Source organism: Rattus norvegicus, chromosome 19, assembly GCF_021556685.1.
Source record: "Rattus norvegicus strain SHRSP/BbbUtx chromosome 19, alternate assembly SHRSP_T2T, whole genome shotgun sequence".
NCBI lineage: Eukaryota > Metazoa > Chordata > Mammalia > Rodentia > Muridae > Rattus > Rattus norvegicus.
In genome coordinates, this window is record NC_141552.1 from 44,330,759 (window position 1) to 44,343,254 (window position 12,496).

At 47.5% G+C, this 12,496-nt stretch overlaps 1 protein-coding gene across 3 annotated transcripts in view; it reads right to left on the minus strand.

The window, feature by feature from the left end:
* Positions 1–1,415: 1,415 nt before the first annotated feature.
* Slc10a7 (solute carrier family 10, member 7) overlaps positions 1,416–12,496 on the minus strand; it is a 224,073-nt gene continuing 212,992 nt past the window's right edge. For 2 of the 3 annotated variants that reach the window (XR_015643306.1, XR_015643305.1), the window contains exons 10-11: positions 6,551–6,696; positions 1,416–3,858 (exon numbers count right to left, since the gene is read on the minus strand). Coding sequence is in view for 1 of the 3 variants with exons in the window: in NM_001010948.2 (NP_001010948.1) it covers positions 3,829–3,858; positions 6,551–6,696 (176 nt within the window). In the remaining 2 variants the exon portion in view is untranslated. 3 annotated transcript variants of the gene reach the window in all.

The following is a 12,496-nucleotide window of genomic DNA, read 5'->3' on the forward strand; positions in this document are numbered from 1 at the left end:
GAGATAAGTCAGCGTCAGTGGGCTTGGGGACTAGTGTGTGGAGATGGGGAGGGTGGCCAGTGGGTCCCAAGAGTCACAGTGGTGAGGGACGGGTCCCCAGTAACGGCCATTTGGTTTTAACCTCAGGAATCCCCCAAACATCCAGCGTGTTCAGAACTCCACAGGAATCAAGCCAGGGAGCCGAGTTCTTTTGTGTGTGAGCTACAGCGGGCCCTGTTTGAGCAGCAGCCGCTTAGGCAGGCATGGTTATCCGGTGATATCAGTTTCCAAGGCCTGATGACATCTACAGCTAGTCCTCATGGTGGTGACCTGAGCCAAGTAAACACTCGTAAACTTACAAGACTAGCACTCACTGGGAACCCAGGAAAGCTTCCTGGAAGAGGGTCATTTCCATCAGGCTTCCAAAGGGAAGGGGATCCCAGGCAATAGAAAACCCAAGCACACAGAAATCTGGTACCCCCCAATGAGCTCATCAAAGAAGCCCCGGGGTTAGAAAGGCTCGCTGGAGCATCAACTTTTCCACCAATCAAATTACAAGGGGAGGAAGGCTCCACCCCAGCATCTGAGTCCTACCACTCTGGGAAGGCCACGCCCCTAGCACCCGAGTCCCCACGTCTCTGCTGCAAGCATTTCCTTTTGCTCCTTACCTCTGACACACAGTGTATTAAGGACGGGTTTTTACGGCGTGGCGTGTCATAGGCTCTGTGGACATTGAGTATCGGGAGGACCCTGGCATGTCTGCCTGTCTTGTGCTGCATTGAGAAGTCAATCTAAGAAACCCTCGGGAACAGGAGCCGGATGTAGATCTCTTCTGAGAGACACAGCCAGAATACAGCAAATACAGAGGCGAATGCCAGCAGCAAACCACTGAACTGAGAATAGGACCCCCGTTGAAGGAATCAGAGAAAGAACTGGAAGAGCTTGAAGGGGCTCGAGACCCCTTATGAACAACAATGCCAAGCAACCAGAGCTTCCAGGGACTAAGCCACTACCTAAAGACTATACATGGACTGACCCTGGACTCTGACCTCATAGGTAGCAATGAATAGCCTAGTAAGGGCACCAGTGGAAGGGGAAGCCCTGGGTCCTGCTAAGACTGAACCCCCAGTGAACGTGATTGTTGGGGGGAGGGCGGCAATGGGGGGAGGATGGGGAGGGGAACACCCACAAAGAAGGGGAGGGGGAGGGATTAGGGGGATGTTTGCCCGGAAACCGGGAAAGGGAATAACACTTGAAATGTAAATAAGAAATACTCAAGTTAATAAAAAAAAGAAAGAAAGAAAGAAAGAAAGAAAGAAAGAAAGAAAGAAAGAAAGAAAAGAATTGGAAAAAAAAAGGAAATCCTCGGGAAGCAACGTGTCTCAGAAACTGGGTGAAAAGGAGCGACGACATTTCCAGAGATTCGCCAAGTACTCTCTGTTTACTCATAGAATTATTTTTTTTTATTTTCCACTCATTATAAATAACCCACTTCATCACTTAGCCATCTCCTTGAAAAAATTTGGTATTTAGCATAAACACTGAGCGTCAACCAGAGGTGTGGCCATTTAAAACAGAATAAGGAAGAATTTAAAAAATTCACAGAACCTTAACATTTGTAACATGTAGACTGCGGTACCATTCGTTAAAATTTCTGCCATTAAAAAAAAAATTCCAGGGGGAAAAAATGAGTAAACATAAGTCTATCTAATGTATTCCTTTTAAAAGTTTGTTGGACAAACAATATAGAATAGAAACTGACAGTGCATAAACACAGGAAAGTATTTTAAGCTGACAGTTAAATCCTAATGAACATAAATTAAAGCAAATTTTGATTTTATTTTTTTCCTTAGCACGAAAACTGCTATCACATTTGTGTAAAAGGAGTAGCTACAAACATGTTACTAAAGCTCGAAAAACTCATGACGTAAATCATCAGCTTACTTGAAAACACATTTTTAAAGCAGAAGATAAAATGTTACCATAGCGTTTTCAGTTGAACTTCGTCGAAGTCACACCTACTGCAGGTGCCGCACAGAGAGGTAGATGAGTCGGTGGGGAGACCAGTGTTCAAATGACAGGAAAGGTTCTGAGTCTACAACTCTGGCAGGCAGGCAGTGCCCACATCCTCTAAGGCCCCAAGGTTGTAGGGGTGAGACTTGAAAACCTTTGTGCTCCATGGAAGCGGCCCATTTACCAAACAGACTCCCCGCCTCCGGGTCCCCAGCAGTGTGCCCCACTTTCTGCCTCCTGGTCCCCAGCAGTGTGCCCCACAGGCTGGGCAGTATGGGCAGTAAGGCCTGACACCAGTGTAGGAGCTCTGCTCAGAGTTATGAGGTCCCGAGACACTGACACGAAAGACCTGGTGCTAACGCCATGCCATCAGCGCTAACCACGGTAACCATAACATAAGCTACCATCATCTACAACACCAAAGCTAACCATAACATAAACCAACACCACTGTTGAGCCCAGGGGATTCTGAAGGAATGATTCATTGTGGTATCACAGTTACCGCTACCAACACCAAAGGCAGCTGCCGGGGAGGCAGCAAGGCCGGGTGAGACCCATGGCACCTGTTAAATCACTAACGCCCAGCGTTAGGGGAGCACAGGGAAGGCCTCCCACCAACGTCTAGTATGCTGTTTCACGTGCTATTTGGGCTCGGCTTGGGCTCCTCGGGCCACTGAAGGCTGTGTCAGACAGTCCTTTGGAGAGCTGCTGCCTAGTTCCTGGACCATCCCGTTGGACAGCCCGGTGAGCGGGAGGCCTTGGTCTTCTGTGCCAGCCTGTTCTGCCTGACCAGCAGTGTGGACATGTAACATTAGCTCAGGCCCATGGCCTCCTGCTTATTTTCTCTGACTCCTAAGGTGATAGGATTTGATTTCTTAAGGGATGTTGTTAACATTGTCAAATGAGGAAAGGACGTTCTCATTCATAAATCGACTCAGAGGTCTCAAGTGCGCTTAATTAAAGGGTGTGACAGGCCGTGTCTTGCCAACAGAAGAGTTGGAGCTGTGTAACAGGAGAGTGCTTGGCCTCGGAATGCAATCCACTGTTGATTTCTGCGGCTCTCCGATTGACCGAGACGTTTGTGCACTGGGCTGTTGTGAGTGTGCAAGTGACATGGGAAACTATGGAATTAGGGGAGAGAGAGGAGAAGCACACGGAGGTATGACTGCAAACATCCCAACCCAACACCCACATCAGGACTTTCTTTGAAGCAGCTTATAATAAATTTAAGCTGCACTCCCCTACTCCCCACTCTTGTGCTGGTACTGAAGGGAGTCAGGAGTGTGGGGACTAACGGTGCTGTCTAGAGGTCGGTGTCAGGGAACGAGACCTCATGCTTCGCAGCATCTCGGAGACCCACATCCCCTGCTGAGCTGATAAGGAAGTGGCACATCACAGTCTTAGAAACAAAGAAGCACGCAGTGCATCCAAGTGTGGGAATGCGACTTTAGAGTCTTCTGATGTCACAGAAGGGAGGTGGTATCTGGACGGTGTGACCTCATTTCCAACGTTATAGTGCTATTACAGTCTTGCACAAAAGGCAGTACGAAGAAAACCTGTTAGCTTTCTGTCCCTTACTAGAACTTTTTTGTCTGCCTTAGGGGGAAAAATTAAGTCCAAAATACTGTACTGCCCATGGCAGTGACCAACAGAGTATGTTTTGGAAATAACGCTCTTGTCAGAAACATTTTTAAGGCACTTAAACAGGTATATCATATTTTTTCTGTAAAAAAATAAAATAGGCATGAAAGCAACATTCACAAGGACGGGGCCTCGGGATCCCTGTATGTACAACCCTGTACAAATGCACACTTCTCCAGGAAGGGGCCGCCGCAGTCACACTGTTGGCCTCGTCAGCTTCACTCCCTGTAAGACAGGAAAATGGTTCACAGTTGGACAGTGTCCGCAACCAAGGAAAAACGCCAACTCGTACTGCCAGGTAATGTATGCTGCTGGAGGAGGAGGCCACTGACAGATACTAGTTTCCTCGGGCATGTCCCCATTAGGTCCCCAGAGGAGTACTACACCACCCACTATTGGAAGATGTTCAAGTCATTGGGGGTGTGCCCTCAAAGGGGAAGATGGGACCTTGGTCCCCCACCCCTGTTCGCAGCCGGGAAAGGAAGGGGTTTATTGTATATATTCCAACCTTTTCACAGGCCCCACAGCATCAGAGCCACAGGTCAAGGACTGAACCTTCCAAAACAAGAAGCTAAAATAATCCTTCCTTCTTTCTAAGCCCTGGGTGTTTATTATAGCAACAGAAGGCTGACAGACTCACTCACTCAGGGGAATACATGACTAATACCATAGGGACAGACCTACCCGTGAGCTCACTGGCCAGCTCAGGTGTCATCTCCCTCGGCCTATTCGCTTCTGCCCTGCACTGGACGGATCTGTTGGGGCCTGTTAGTGTTATTTGCAAAGCAAAGGTGGCCATGATACCCCCAGGGCAGAGGTTTTTTTTTTTTTTTTTATTTTATTTTATTTTATTTTTTTTTATTTTTATTTTACTGGGTAGATAGTCCAGGATTTTTGGTTTATTCTAAGTTAGTCCAGTTAAGTCTCAAAAGTTTGAGGCATTTAGAAGACAAATCTGTTCCAACTAATCTTTTGTTTGCTGTGACTGAATATTAGTGCCAAGAATATTTGGATTTTCAAATAATTTCTTCTTGCTGTGTCTTCGTTTGGAGTACTGGGTACTGAATCTAGGGCCTCATGCATGTTAGGTAAAAGCTCACCTGTGGTCATGTAAGTTAGGTAAGCCACACCCCAGCCTGTTTAAAAGTTTATTTTGTCACAGGTCTCACTAAATTGCCCAGGCCAGTCTTAGACTTTTTTTGTAGCTCGGAATGGCCTTGAATTTGCTTTCCCTTCTTCAGTCCCCTGAGCAGTAGCTAGGATTACGTAAGGCCCAGATAATTTTCTTCCTTTTTGTGGTCAAGATTCATATGTATATACTCTGAGGGGTCAGCATACACATATATACACTGATAAATGGAAGAGAAAAATCTCCAAAGACAGTGGACGGTGAAGAAAGAAACTGAAGCAGCCTCCTGCCGAGTAAGAGGCTCTGCGGCCGAGCCAGCACCCGACATTGCTGTCATCAGGACTGAACCAGTGATGACATCAGATAGGCTAAGCATCTCAGGTAGGACCCCAGAAGCTTACAGCGAGTCTCCTAAGACCGATATTCAATTTCTGTCTTTGTGTTATAGATACATGGCCAAATAGAGAAGGCTTTCTAGCCCTAATCGAGTTACCCACAGGACTTGGGCAAATTGTTCAACTCTCTCGTCCTGTTTCCCAGCCTTGCACACACACATCTTAATGGGTGTGTACCCTGTGGCATCCGGTCATTCAGGGCACTAGGGACACAGCACAGGGTGCTTTGCCACTGGCTGTCCCTTCTCACATATCTCCAATTAGCAGCCACCACCTTGGGGACACACAGAAGTTACTCCTGGCTGGCCAGGCCATTGAGGAGAGCATCCCATCAGGACACCATGCCCTATGCACCATCTAAATTTCTTTGAACTGTTGATTTAAGTATTTTGAGACTAAATCTAAAGGACCTACCTACTATATATATCATAATAGTCTGTGCTAAGTATGGTGAAATTAATACTGTGTGGGCTCTTTGGATAGTTAACTTTCGTATTTTAATCCCCAAACACAGTTTTACCATATCTGGAAATTAAAAGTGAAAACGGCATTCTGGTTAAGTCCAGTTTAAGCCAGTTTCAGAAAAGCATGGATGAAAGGCTGAGGGCCATAGGGAAAGTGCACAGAAGTGGTAGTTCGTGTGTTAAATATTCTATCAATATTCTCTTCATACAATGTGTTAAGGACTGTTTAGAAAATTGCAGCACAAGTACTGCTGTCTTTTCTAAGAAAACATTCAACACTCATTCTTCCTGATCAAATGTATGCTATAATTATATATTTATTTGTGCATGAGTGTGAGCATGCACGTTCACACACACACACACACACACACACACACACACACACGCACGCACACGCTCTTGTATGCAGGTGTCTTCTTCTATTGCTTGCTATTTTTGTGTTTTTTCAAGACAGTTTCTCTGTGTAGCCCTGGCTATCCTAGAACTCTGTAGACCAGGCTGGCCTTGAACTCACAGAGATCACCTGCCTCTGCCTCCTGGGTGCTAGGATTAAAGGCATGGGCTGCCATGGACTGGCTACTTGGTACTTTATGTTTTGAGACACGGTCTCTCCTTTGTCTGAGGGTAGACTGGCTTGCCAGTGGGCTCCCTTGGGTCTTTCTAGTACCTGTGGGACTGCAGTTAGAGTGTTCTGCCGTGTCCAGCCCTTTCTGTAGATGCTTCGGTTCTGACTCAGGCTGCCATTCTTGAGCAGCAAGTACTTTACCCACTCAGTCACCTCCCCCATGTCCCCATTATTTATTTTATTAATAAAACATGTATACTAGAATAATGACCCATCAGGAGAAAGTAATCATATGAATCATTTAAATCTAGGAAGAGCATTTCAGTCGGATCTGGATCCAAGTCAGATCTTTCTAGGGTCTCACCTTCTGCCTCGACACCATCCAAGACTTTATAGTTGGCACCAACACACTTCCCAGGAGGATCTGAGCCGGGTGGTAGATAAGCAAGGGCAGGGATATCAGCGAGAGATGCTCATGGCCGGCAAACACTATCTTCAGCATCGGGATCCCTGTTCAACAAAGCAGACAGCAAACAGGCAAAGTCGGGGTGGCATTAGACTGACTGTCAGAACTCGGGAGCGGTCCTCACCAGTGGCATTGCCCATGTGTACCCCCAGACCTGAAACGGGAAGCTGCCCAGTAAGGCCAGCAGAGCCATCTTCAAAGCTTCAGGACATAAGGCGCTGAGTTCTAACTGGAGAACATGAAGGGGTGGGGTGCTCTGTGCTCCGGGGCAAAGGTGCCCCTCACTCAAAAGGGGCAGCTCCTTCTTCAGAGGAGGAAGACTATGAAACGGTCGCTCTAAGGAGACTGGAAAGGACTAAGGAGAGGTTAATCATGGCTCTCTTCTCGCTCAATGGTGTGAGTATGTGGTCGTCAGGGATCGCCAAAGAAACGGGAAGATGAAGGTGCCTACGCATGGTACAGACAGTGTCGTGGGAAGGGCAAATGTCCTGAAACTGAACCCTGGACCCACCACTGCTAAGCATGTGCTCTGCCCACAGCCCTGGGCGTTACTCTCACGGTCAAGGGTTCCAACGTGCCTTCCAGTCACGAGATGACTTTGTGTATATCAGGTAAGCTGCAAAACTAGTGTCCAGCGACAGGCTCAGTGGAACCCAAAGGGAAGAGTACCCAGTGGAGTCCACCACCGTATTCTGAAAGAGTGGGGCGTGGCCACTGCTAGGCAACGCCCTCAGCGCACACTTGTGGCTTCTTTAGCTATCAATGCCCCAGGCGTCCTCAGCTGGGTGCTACTGCTCCCGGTTTAATTACTGTCCTGCTCCTCAGGGCTGCTGCATGCCCGTGTCAGCTGTCAACCAAGCGGTTTAAGCTTGGCTTTCTTCTCCTTTTCCTGCAATGGTTTCTGAAAAGGGCCCACGCTCTTAAACATGCCTGATGGTAGTACATAAGTAACTTCTATCATGACCCAACAGCAAAGGCTTGGTTTGTGAATGATGTTTAACCTTGTAGTACATTTTAGACTTTTATGCAACACTGTATTTCATGGCTGCCCTCTTTTTCATAGTCACACAAAGCTCTGCAAACTGAAATCCCTCAAGTCTCCCAGCAGGCACCACTCTCGGGGCTGCCCTTGTGCATGTTCAGACATCTTCTGTCTTCTAGTTTCACGTTCACTATAAAACTCAGAGCAAATAACAACAACAAGATAAAGAATAAAATAAAATAAAATAGGTCTTTTAAAGAAAAGCTTAAAACTTTATGTACTGGAAAGTTCGCATCGCCTCAGAAGGTCTAAGGAGGAAGCACTAAGATGTGAGCTGCAGCCCCCTTTCTGGACAAGCTCTCTCTCCCCTGAGGTCCATGCAATGATACTCAGAACCTGAGGTTTCATGAGCTCTGCTGCCTTTGAGGACTTCCAAGGAGATAGGAGGGGAGGAGACCCAGGAAGGAGGGTTATAGAGGTAGAGTGAGGAGCCCTGAGGCAACAAAAGTATGGAGAAGTACGGAGATCTCTTGTCCTTAAAAGTGATTAGAACAGGCTTTCTGACTAAAATTTAAGGACTATCATCGCTCAGCTAAATCATCCAAGTCACCTTTCTGTCGCTGTGAATCCAAGCTCTGTGCTTTTCTCCAGCAAGCTTGAGTGGGTTCAGAGGAGAAGCCAGGTGCCAGGTGCCGCTGCTGTTTCCAAGTAACAGAATGAACTGCAAATGACACCAGCTAACTAAACATGACGCCTGAGGGCCCCTCACCTCAGTGAGGCAGGCAGACAAAGTAGAGATGAAGGCATGAAGCAGCTTCACTCCAAGGTCACCGCCCCCGGTTGTGTCACTCAGGTGGGTGTGCCCGGGGACCCAGGGGCAGCTGTTCCTGTATAGCCTGGCCTTTGCACTGCAGACTCATGGACTGCAGCTCCTCCAGGGCAGCAGACCATGAGCTCCCTTGATCTCCACACCATGGTGGTGCTGGGGTTTCACACGGATGAAAAGCAAAGCAACTATTAGAGCCATGCCAACAGGGCCAGTGTTTGACCTTCTAGAAGCTTCTAGTGTTCTGGTGGTCTTGCCCTTCTTTGAACTGAAGGCCTGAAGCTCTCTTGTGCTGCTGGTCCCCTCAGTTCAACCCTCTCATCTTCAAACACACCTTCTGTTCACAGGGAGTCAGTGAGCTTCAATCCTCTTGGCTGGCAGTACCCTCAACGCTCTTGCCAGTGTGGCTGTGAAGACGGAAGGACAGGAAGGCTCACTGCTCCCACTGCTCTGCTTCCGCCAGCACCAACATCTTCATGGGCACTAGCATTCAGCAGTTGGCTCCTACTGGTAGCTCACTGAGCTCCACAGATCTCATGGGGGAGCCTGAGCCCTGCTGCCCACTTCCTCTCCACGCATCTACAGTCTGAGAACCCTGATTCCCTTGGTCCCAGCTTTGGCCACTTCTTCCCGTTATGGCTCCTGTGCCTCCTCGTGGCCCTTCTCCTTCCATTTACTGAGCCAATAGATCTATTTTCCTGACAGACCCTGGTGGCCTGTTTCTTACTGTGCCTTGCGTGACAGTCATTTGCCTTGCTTGAATGAGAGGAACTCCAAGATGGTTTGCAGCTGTGCAGGCATTTGTCACATTAAATAGGGCCTTCTCCCCACCGCTTCCTGTGCCTACAATTCCTCCTTGGTAGTTATAAATCACACCTCCCATCACTAACCTCCCCACAACTAACATTAAAAACTGGGCTGGAAATGATCACATCAGAGGTAAGAGGCCTGGTGTCCAGAGATGGCCCAGGTCCTTTAGTGTGTCCTTTGGCTGTCATAGCCAGCTCAGGGATGGGAGGGGCACTCCAGCAATTAAAGTCGCTCTATTTGTCTGGGTCTTTAAGTCTTTTTCTTACCTTTCTATCATTCACTACCTACTTTCCTTTTCTATTTCTAGAGTTCCTCTCAACCTGTTTATTTCAACACTGCTTTCCTTCAGCACCCCTGCCTCCCCCAAGTCCCGGCTGAGTGAGACCGTGGCAGACTCTCGAACGCTCCAAGTACTGGGTGGAAAGAGAAGGCTGGGCAGCACAGAGAGACAGCAAGTCCCCCCTCAGCAGGTCCTGTGCTGTGACACTACACTTTTCTGACTGAAAATGTATTGTGTCTGCCCTGGGGTGCCTCTGCCGGGAGTCCAGGGGTACCTGGACAATGGGTTGAAGCCACAGATAAGCTACAGGGTCCTTCAGAAGCCACTGTGCCAGCTCACTCGATTTCTGCTACCTGGTAATGAATCTGTCATGTCAAACCAGGAAACCACTACAGTGTTTATTCCAGCAGCTTGTGAATGAGGTACATTCTTGTCCGCTTCTCTTACTGGGTAGATAGTTCACTGAAACGTATGTACGTTTGTTCATTCATTCATTCATTCATTCATTCATTCATTCATTCATTCATTCATTCCACCAGCACTCAAGTGTGTTGGCTAGGTACCAGAAAGCAGGCTGTACCGGAGCCTGGGGCTATGGCTTAGATCTTGTGTCCCCTAAACACCCAGCTGTTAAAGGCTTGGGCTCTTGGGACATAAAAGAAATGAAGCCTCAAGAGAGGACTTAGGTCACATGGGCTGTGCCACTGAAGGGTCACTGGTCACCAACCTCCTCCTCTGTCTACTTGTTTCCTGGCCACCATGAGCTGGAGGAGGTGTTCTGCTCCTCCACCATGGACTCAAACCTCATGTTCTGCCAGAGGCCCAAGGAGACAGGGCTAGTGACCACAGACTGAAACCTTGGAAACCATGGGTCCAAATAAACCTATCTCAGTGGCCGAGACATTCAGGCACCCGGTCAGAAGGCCGCCGTTTCCTACTGAGAGCGCTCACCCTGAGCATTCTTAGTGCGGTCTGATGCAGTGGGGGAGACGCAGGGAACCTCTGCTCCCACCATCCCTGCCTCTAGACCTCATAACGCTTGCTGTTTTATCAGCCTCTGTGGGTGGCTCTGGGCTCCTCTCAGTCCCCTGTGGCCCAGGCTGCCCAGTCTGCTCAGCTCCTTTGTCTACACGCTCATCACTTCTTGGTACTTTGTACTTTTGCTTCTGTTCTTTTGTTGTCTCCTCTGAGAGTGCAGCCTATAGTCTCCAGACTGACCTATAGAGCCCTTCTCCGCATGACCCATGCCAAACCCGGACTCCTATCATAACCTACATCTAGATGTTTGCTTCACTGCCATCAGGGTCAGCAGCTATCCCATCGTCATCTTTGAGGGTGTAGTAGGTGCTCAGAAAAACAACAGCAACAAACAAACAACAAGCACCAAAAAACAAACAAACAAACAAACAGAAAACCCTCCTGGAATGGATGGGTTTGTGTTTTTCCAAATTCCGTAATAAAGCTACTATACAGATTGTCACCTCATTTTTACATTTGTTAATTAGAAAAAAAACAACCAGCAATAACTTAAAAACCCAAACAAACTTGGTTGAGTTTTCCTTTTAAAATAAAATTTATATACAAGGTTCTTTTCATCTTGCTATCACTACGGTAATATAAATGAAGCAAATTAATTTTAATGCTCCCAGGTACTGATTCTGTGTCACCATGGTTGACAGGATTCAACCAGACTTTATGAGATGGCATTTGACTTTATGGAAGTGAACACTATGTGTGCATTTACAATTTTTACAGGGACTTTAAGCTGTCATGCTGAAAAATGTTTATAAAACATTAATCAAAAAATGCCTCTTTAATACACTGCATTGTCTGAAAGATGTTAGAAGGTGCATGTTGTAAATGGATTCCTTTTCTGACTAACGTAATTTCCACAGGAAGCATTTCCCCACTGCTCGCTGCGCACACTGTGTGGGTAGATAAAGAGCACTTTCCCTGCACATTACTACCTGATCCAAGCACTTGGGAAATCACTAATGTGGACTGTGCCATATTTCCATGTCACACATGACACATTTGTCTAAAATTATCCAACAGAGTTTGACACTGCAGCACACTCCACAATGGGGCTTTCAACTGACATCTGCCACGCAGGAGCTTCAAGTGCGCCCTTTCTTCTTCTAAAGAGTAAGTGAGGACTTCCTTTCATCCTATACCCAGGAAGGAGAGGATAAAATAGCGTGGACAAGAACAAGCTCCCCCAACTTAAATATGTTTATTTTATGTTCTCTGAATTAGAAAATTCCCTTTGTATTGCACACGACTTCAACAGTGCTGCCTTGTATTAGATGAGCATTTCCTGACTGATCCTTAAGAAATGGGTGCCCCCCCAAACTAAACATGGATTTTTCTTTAACCAATATACAAGGCTGTCCTGTGACTCACGATAAAAAGATCTACGTTGTAACACTGTTCAGAGTTTACCTACAGACTTGTAGCTGCACAGTAGTCCGTCCTTCCTTCCTTCCTTCCTTCCTTCCTTCCTTCCTTCCTTCCCTCCCTCCCTCCCTCCCTCCCTCCCTCCCTCCCTCCCTTCCTTCCTTCCTTCCTTCCTTCCTTCCTTCCTTCCTTCCTTCCTTCCTTCCTTCCTCTTGAAATGGTTTTGCTGTGAGCATTGCTCTACCTGCCTTGGCTGTAAGAGGAGAGACGGGCCAGCCTCTTTCTTGACCACATCAACATCCTGCCATCTCCTGTGAGTCCCATGCAGTCCCTGCTGTCACTGTCTTGCCCGGTCCCCACAAATCAAGCCTGGGGACGGTTCTGGGGTCACACATTTACACAAGCTCTCGCCTCTTTGCTCAGTTTCCATCCTTCCTATTGCAGCTCAGCTCCTCACCCCAAGTCCAGTTCAGACCAGTCAGGCCTCCCTGTCTTCTGACTCTTCTTCTCATCAACCCCACAAACCACAGTCAGATTAATCTTCTCAAA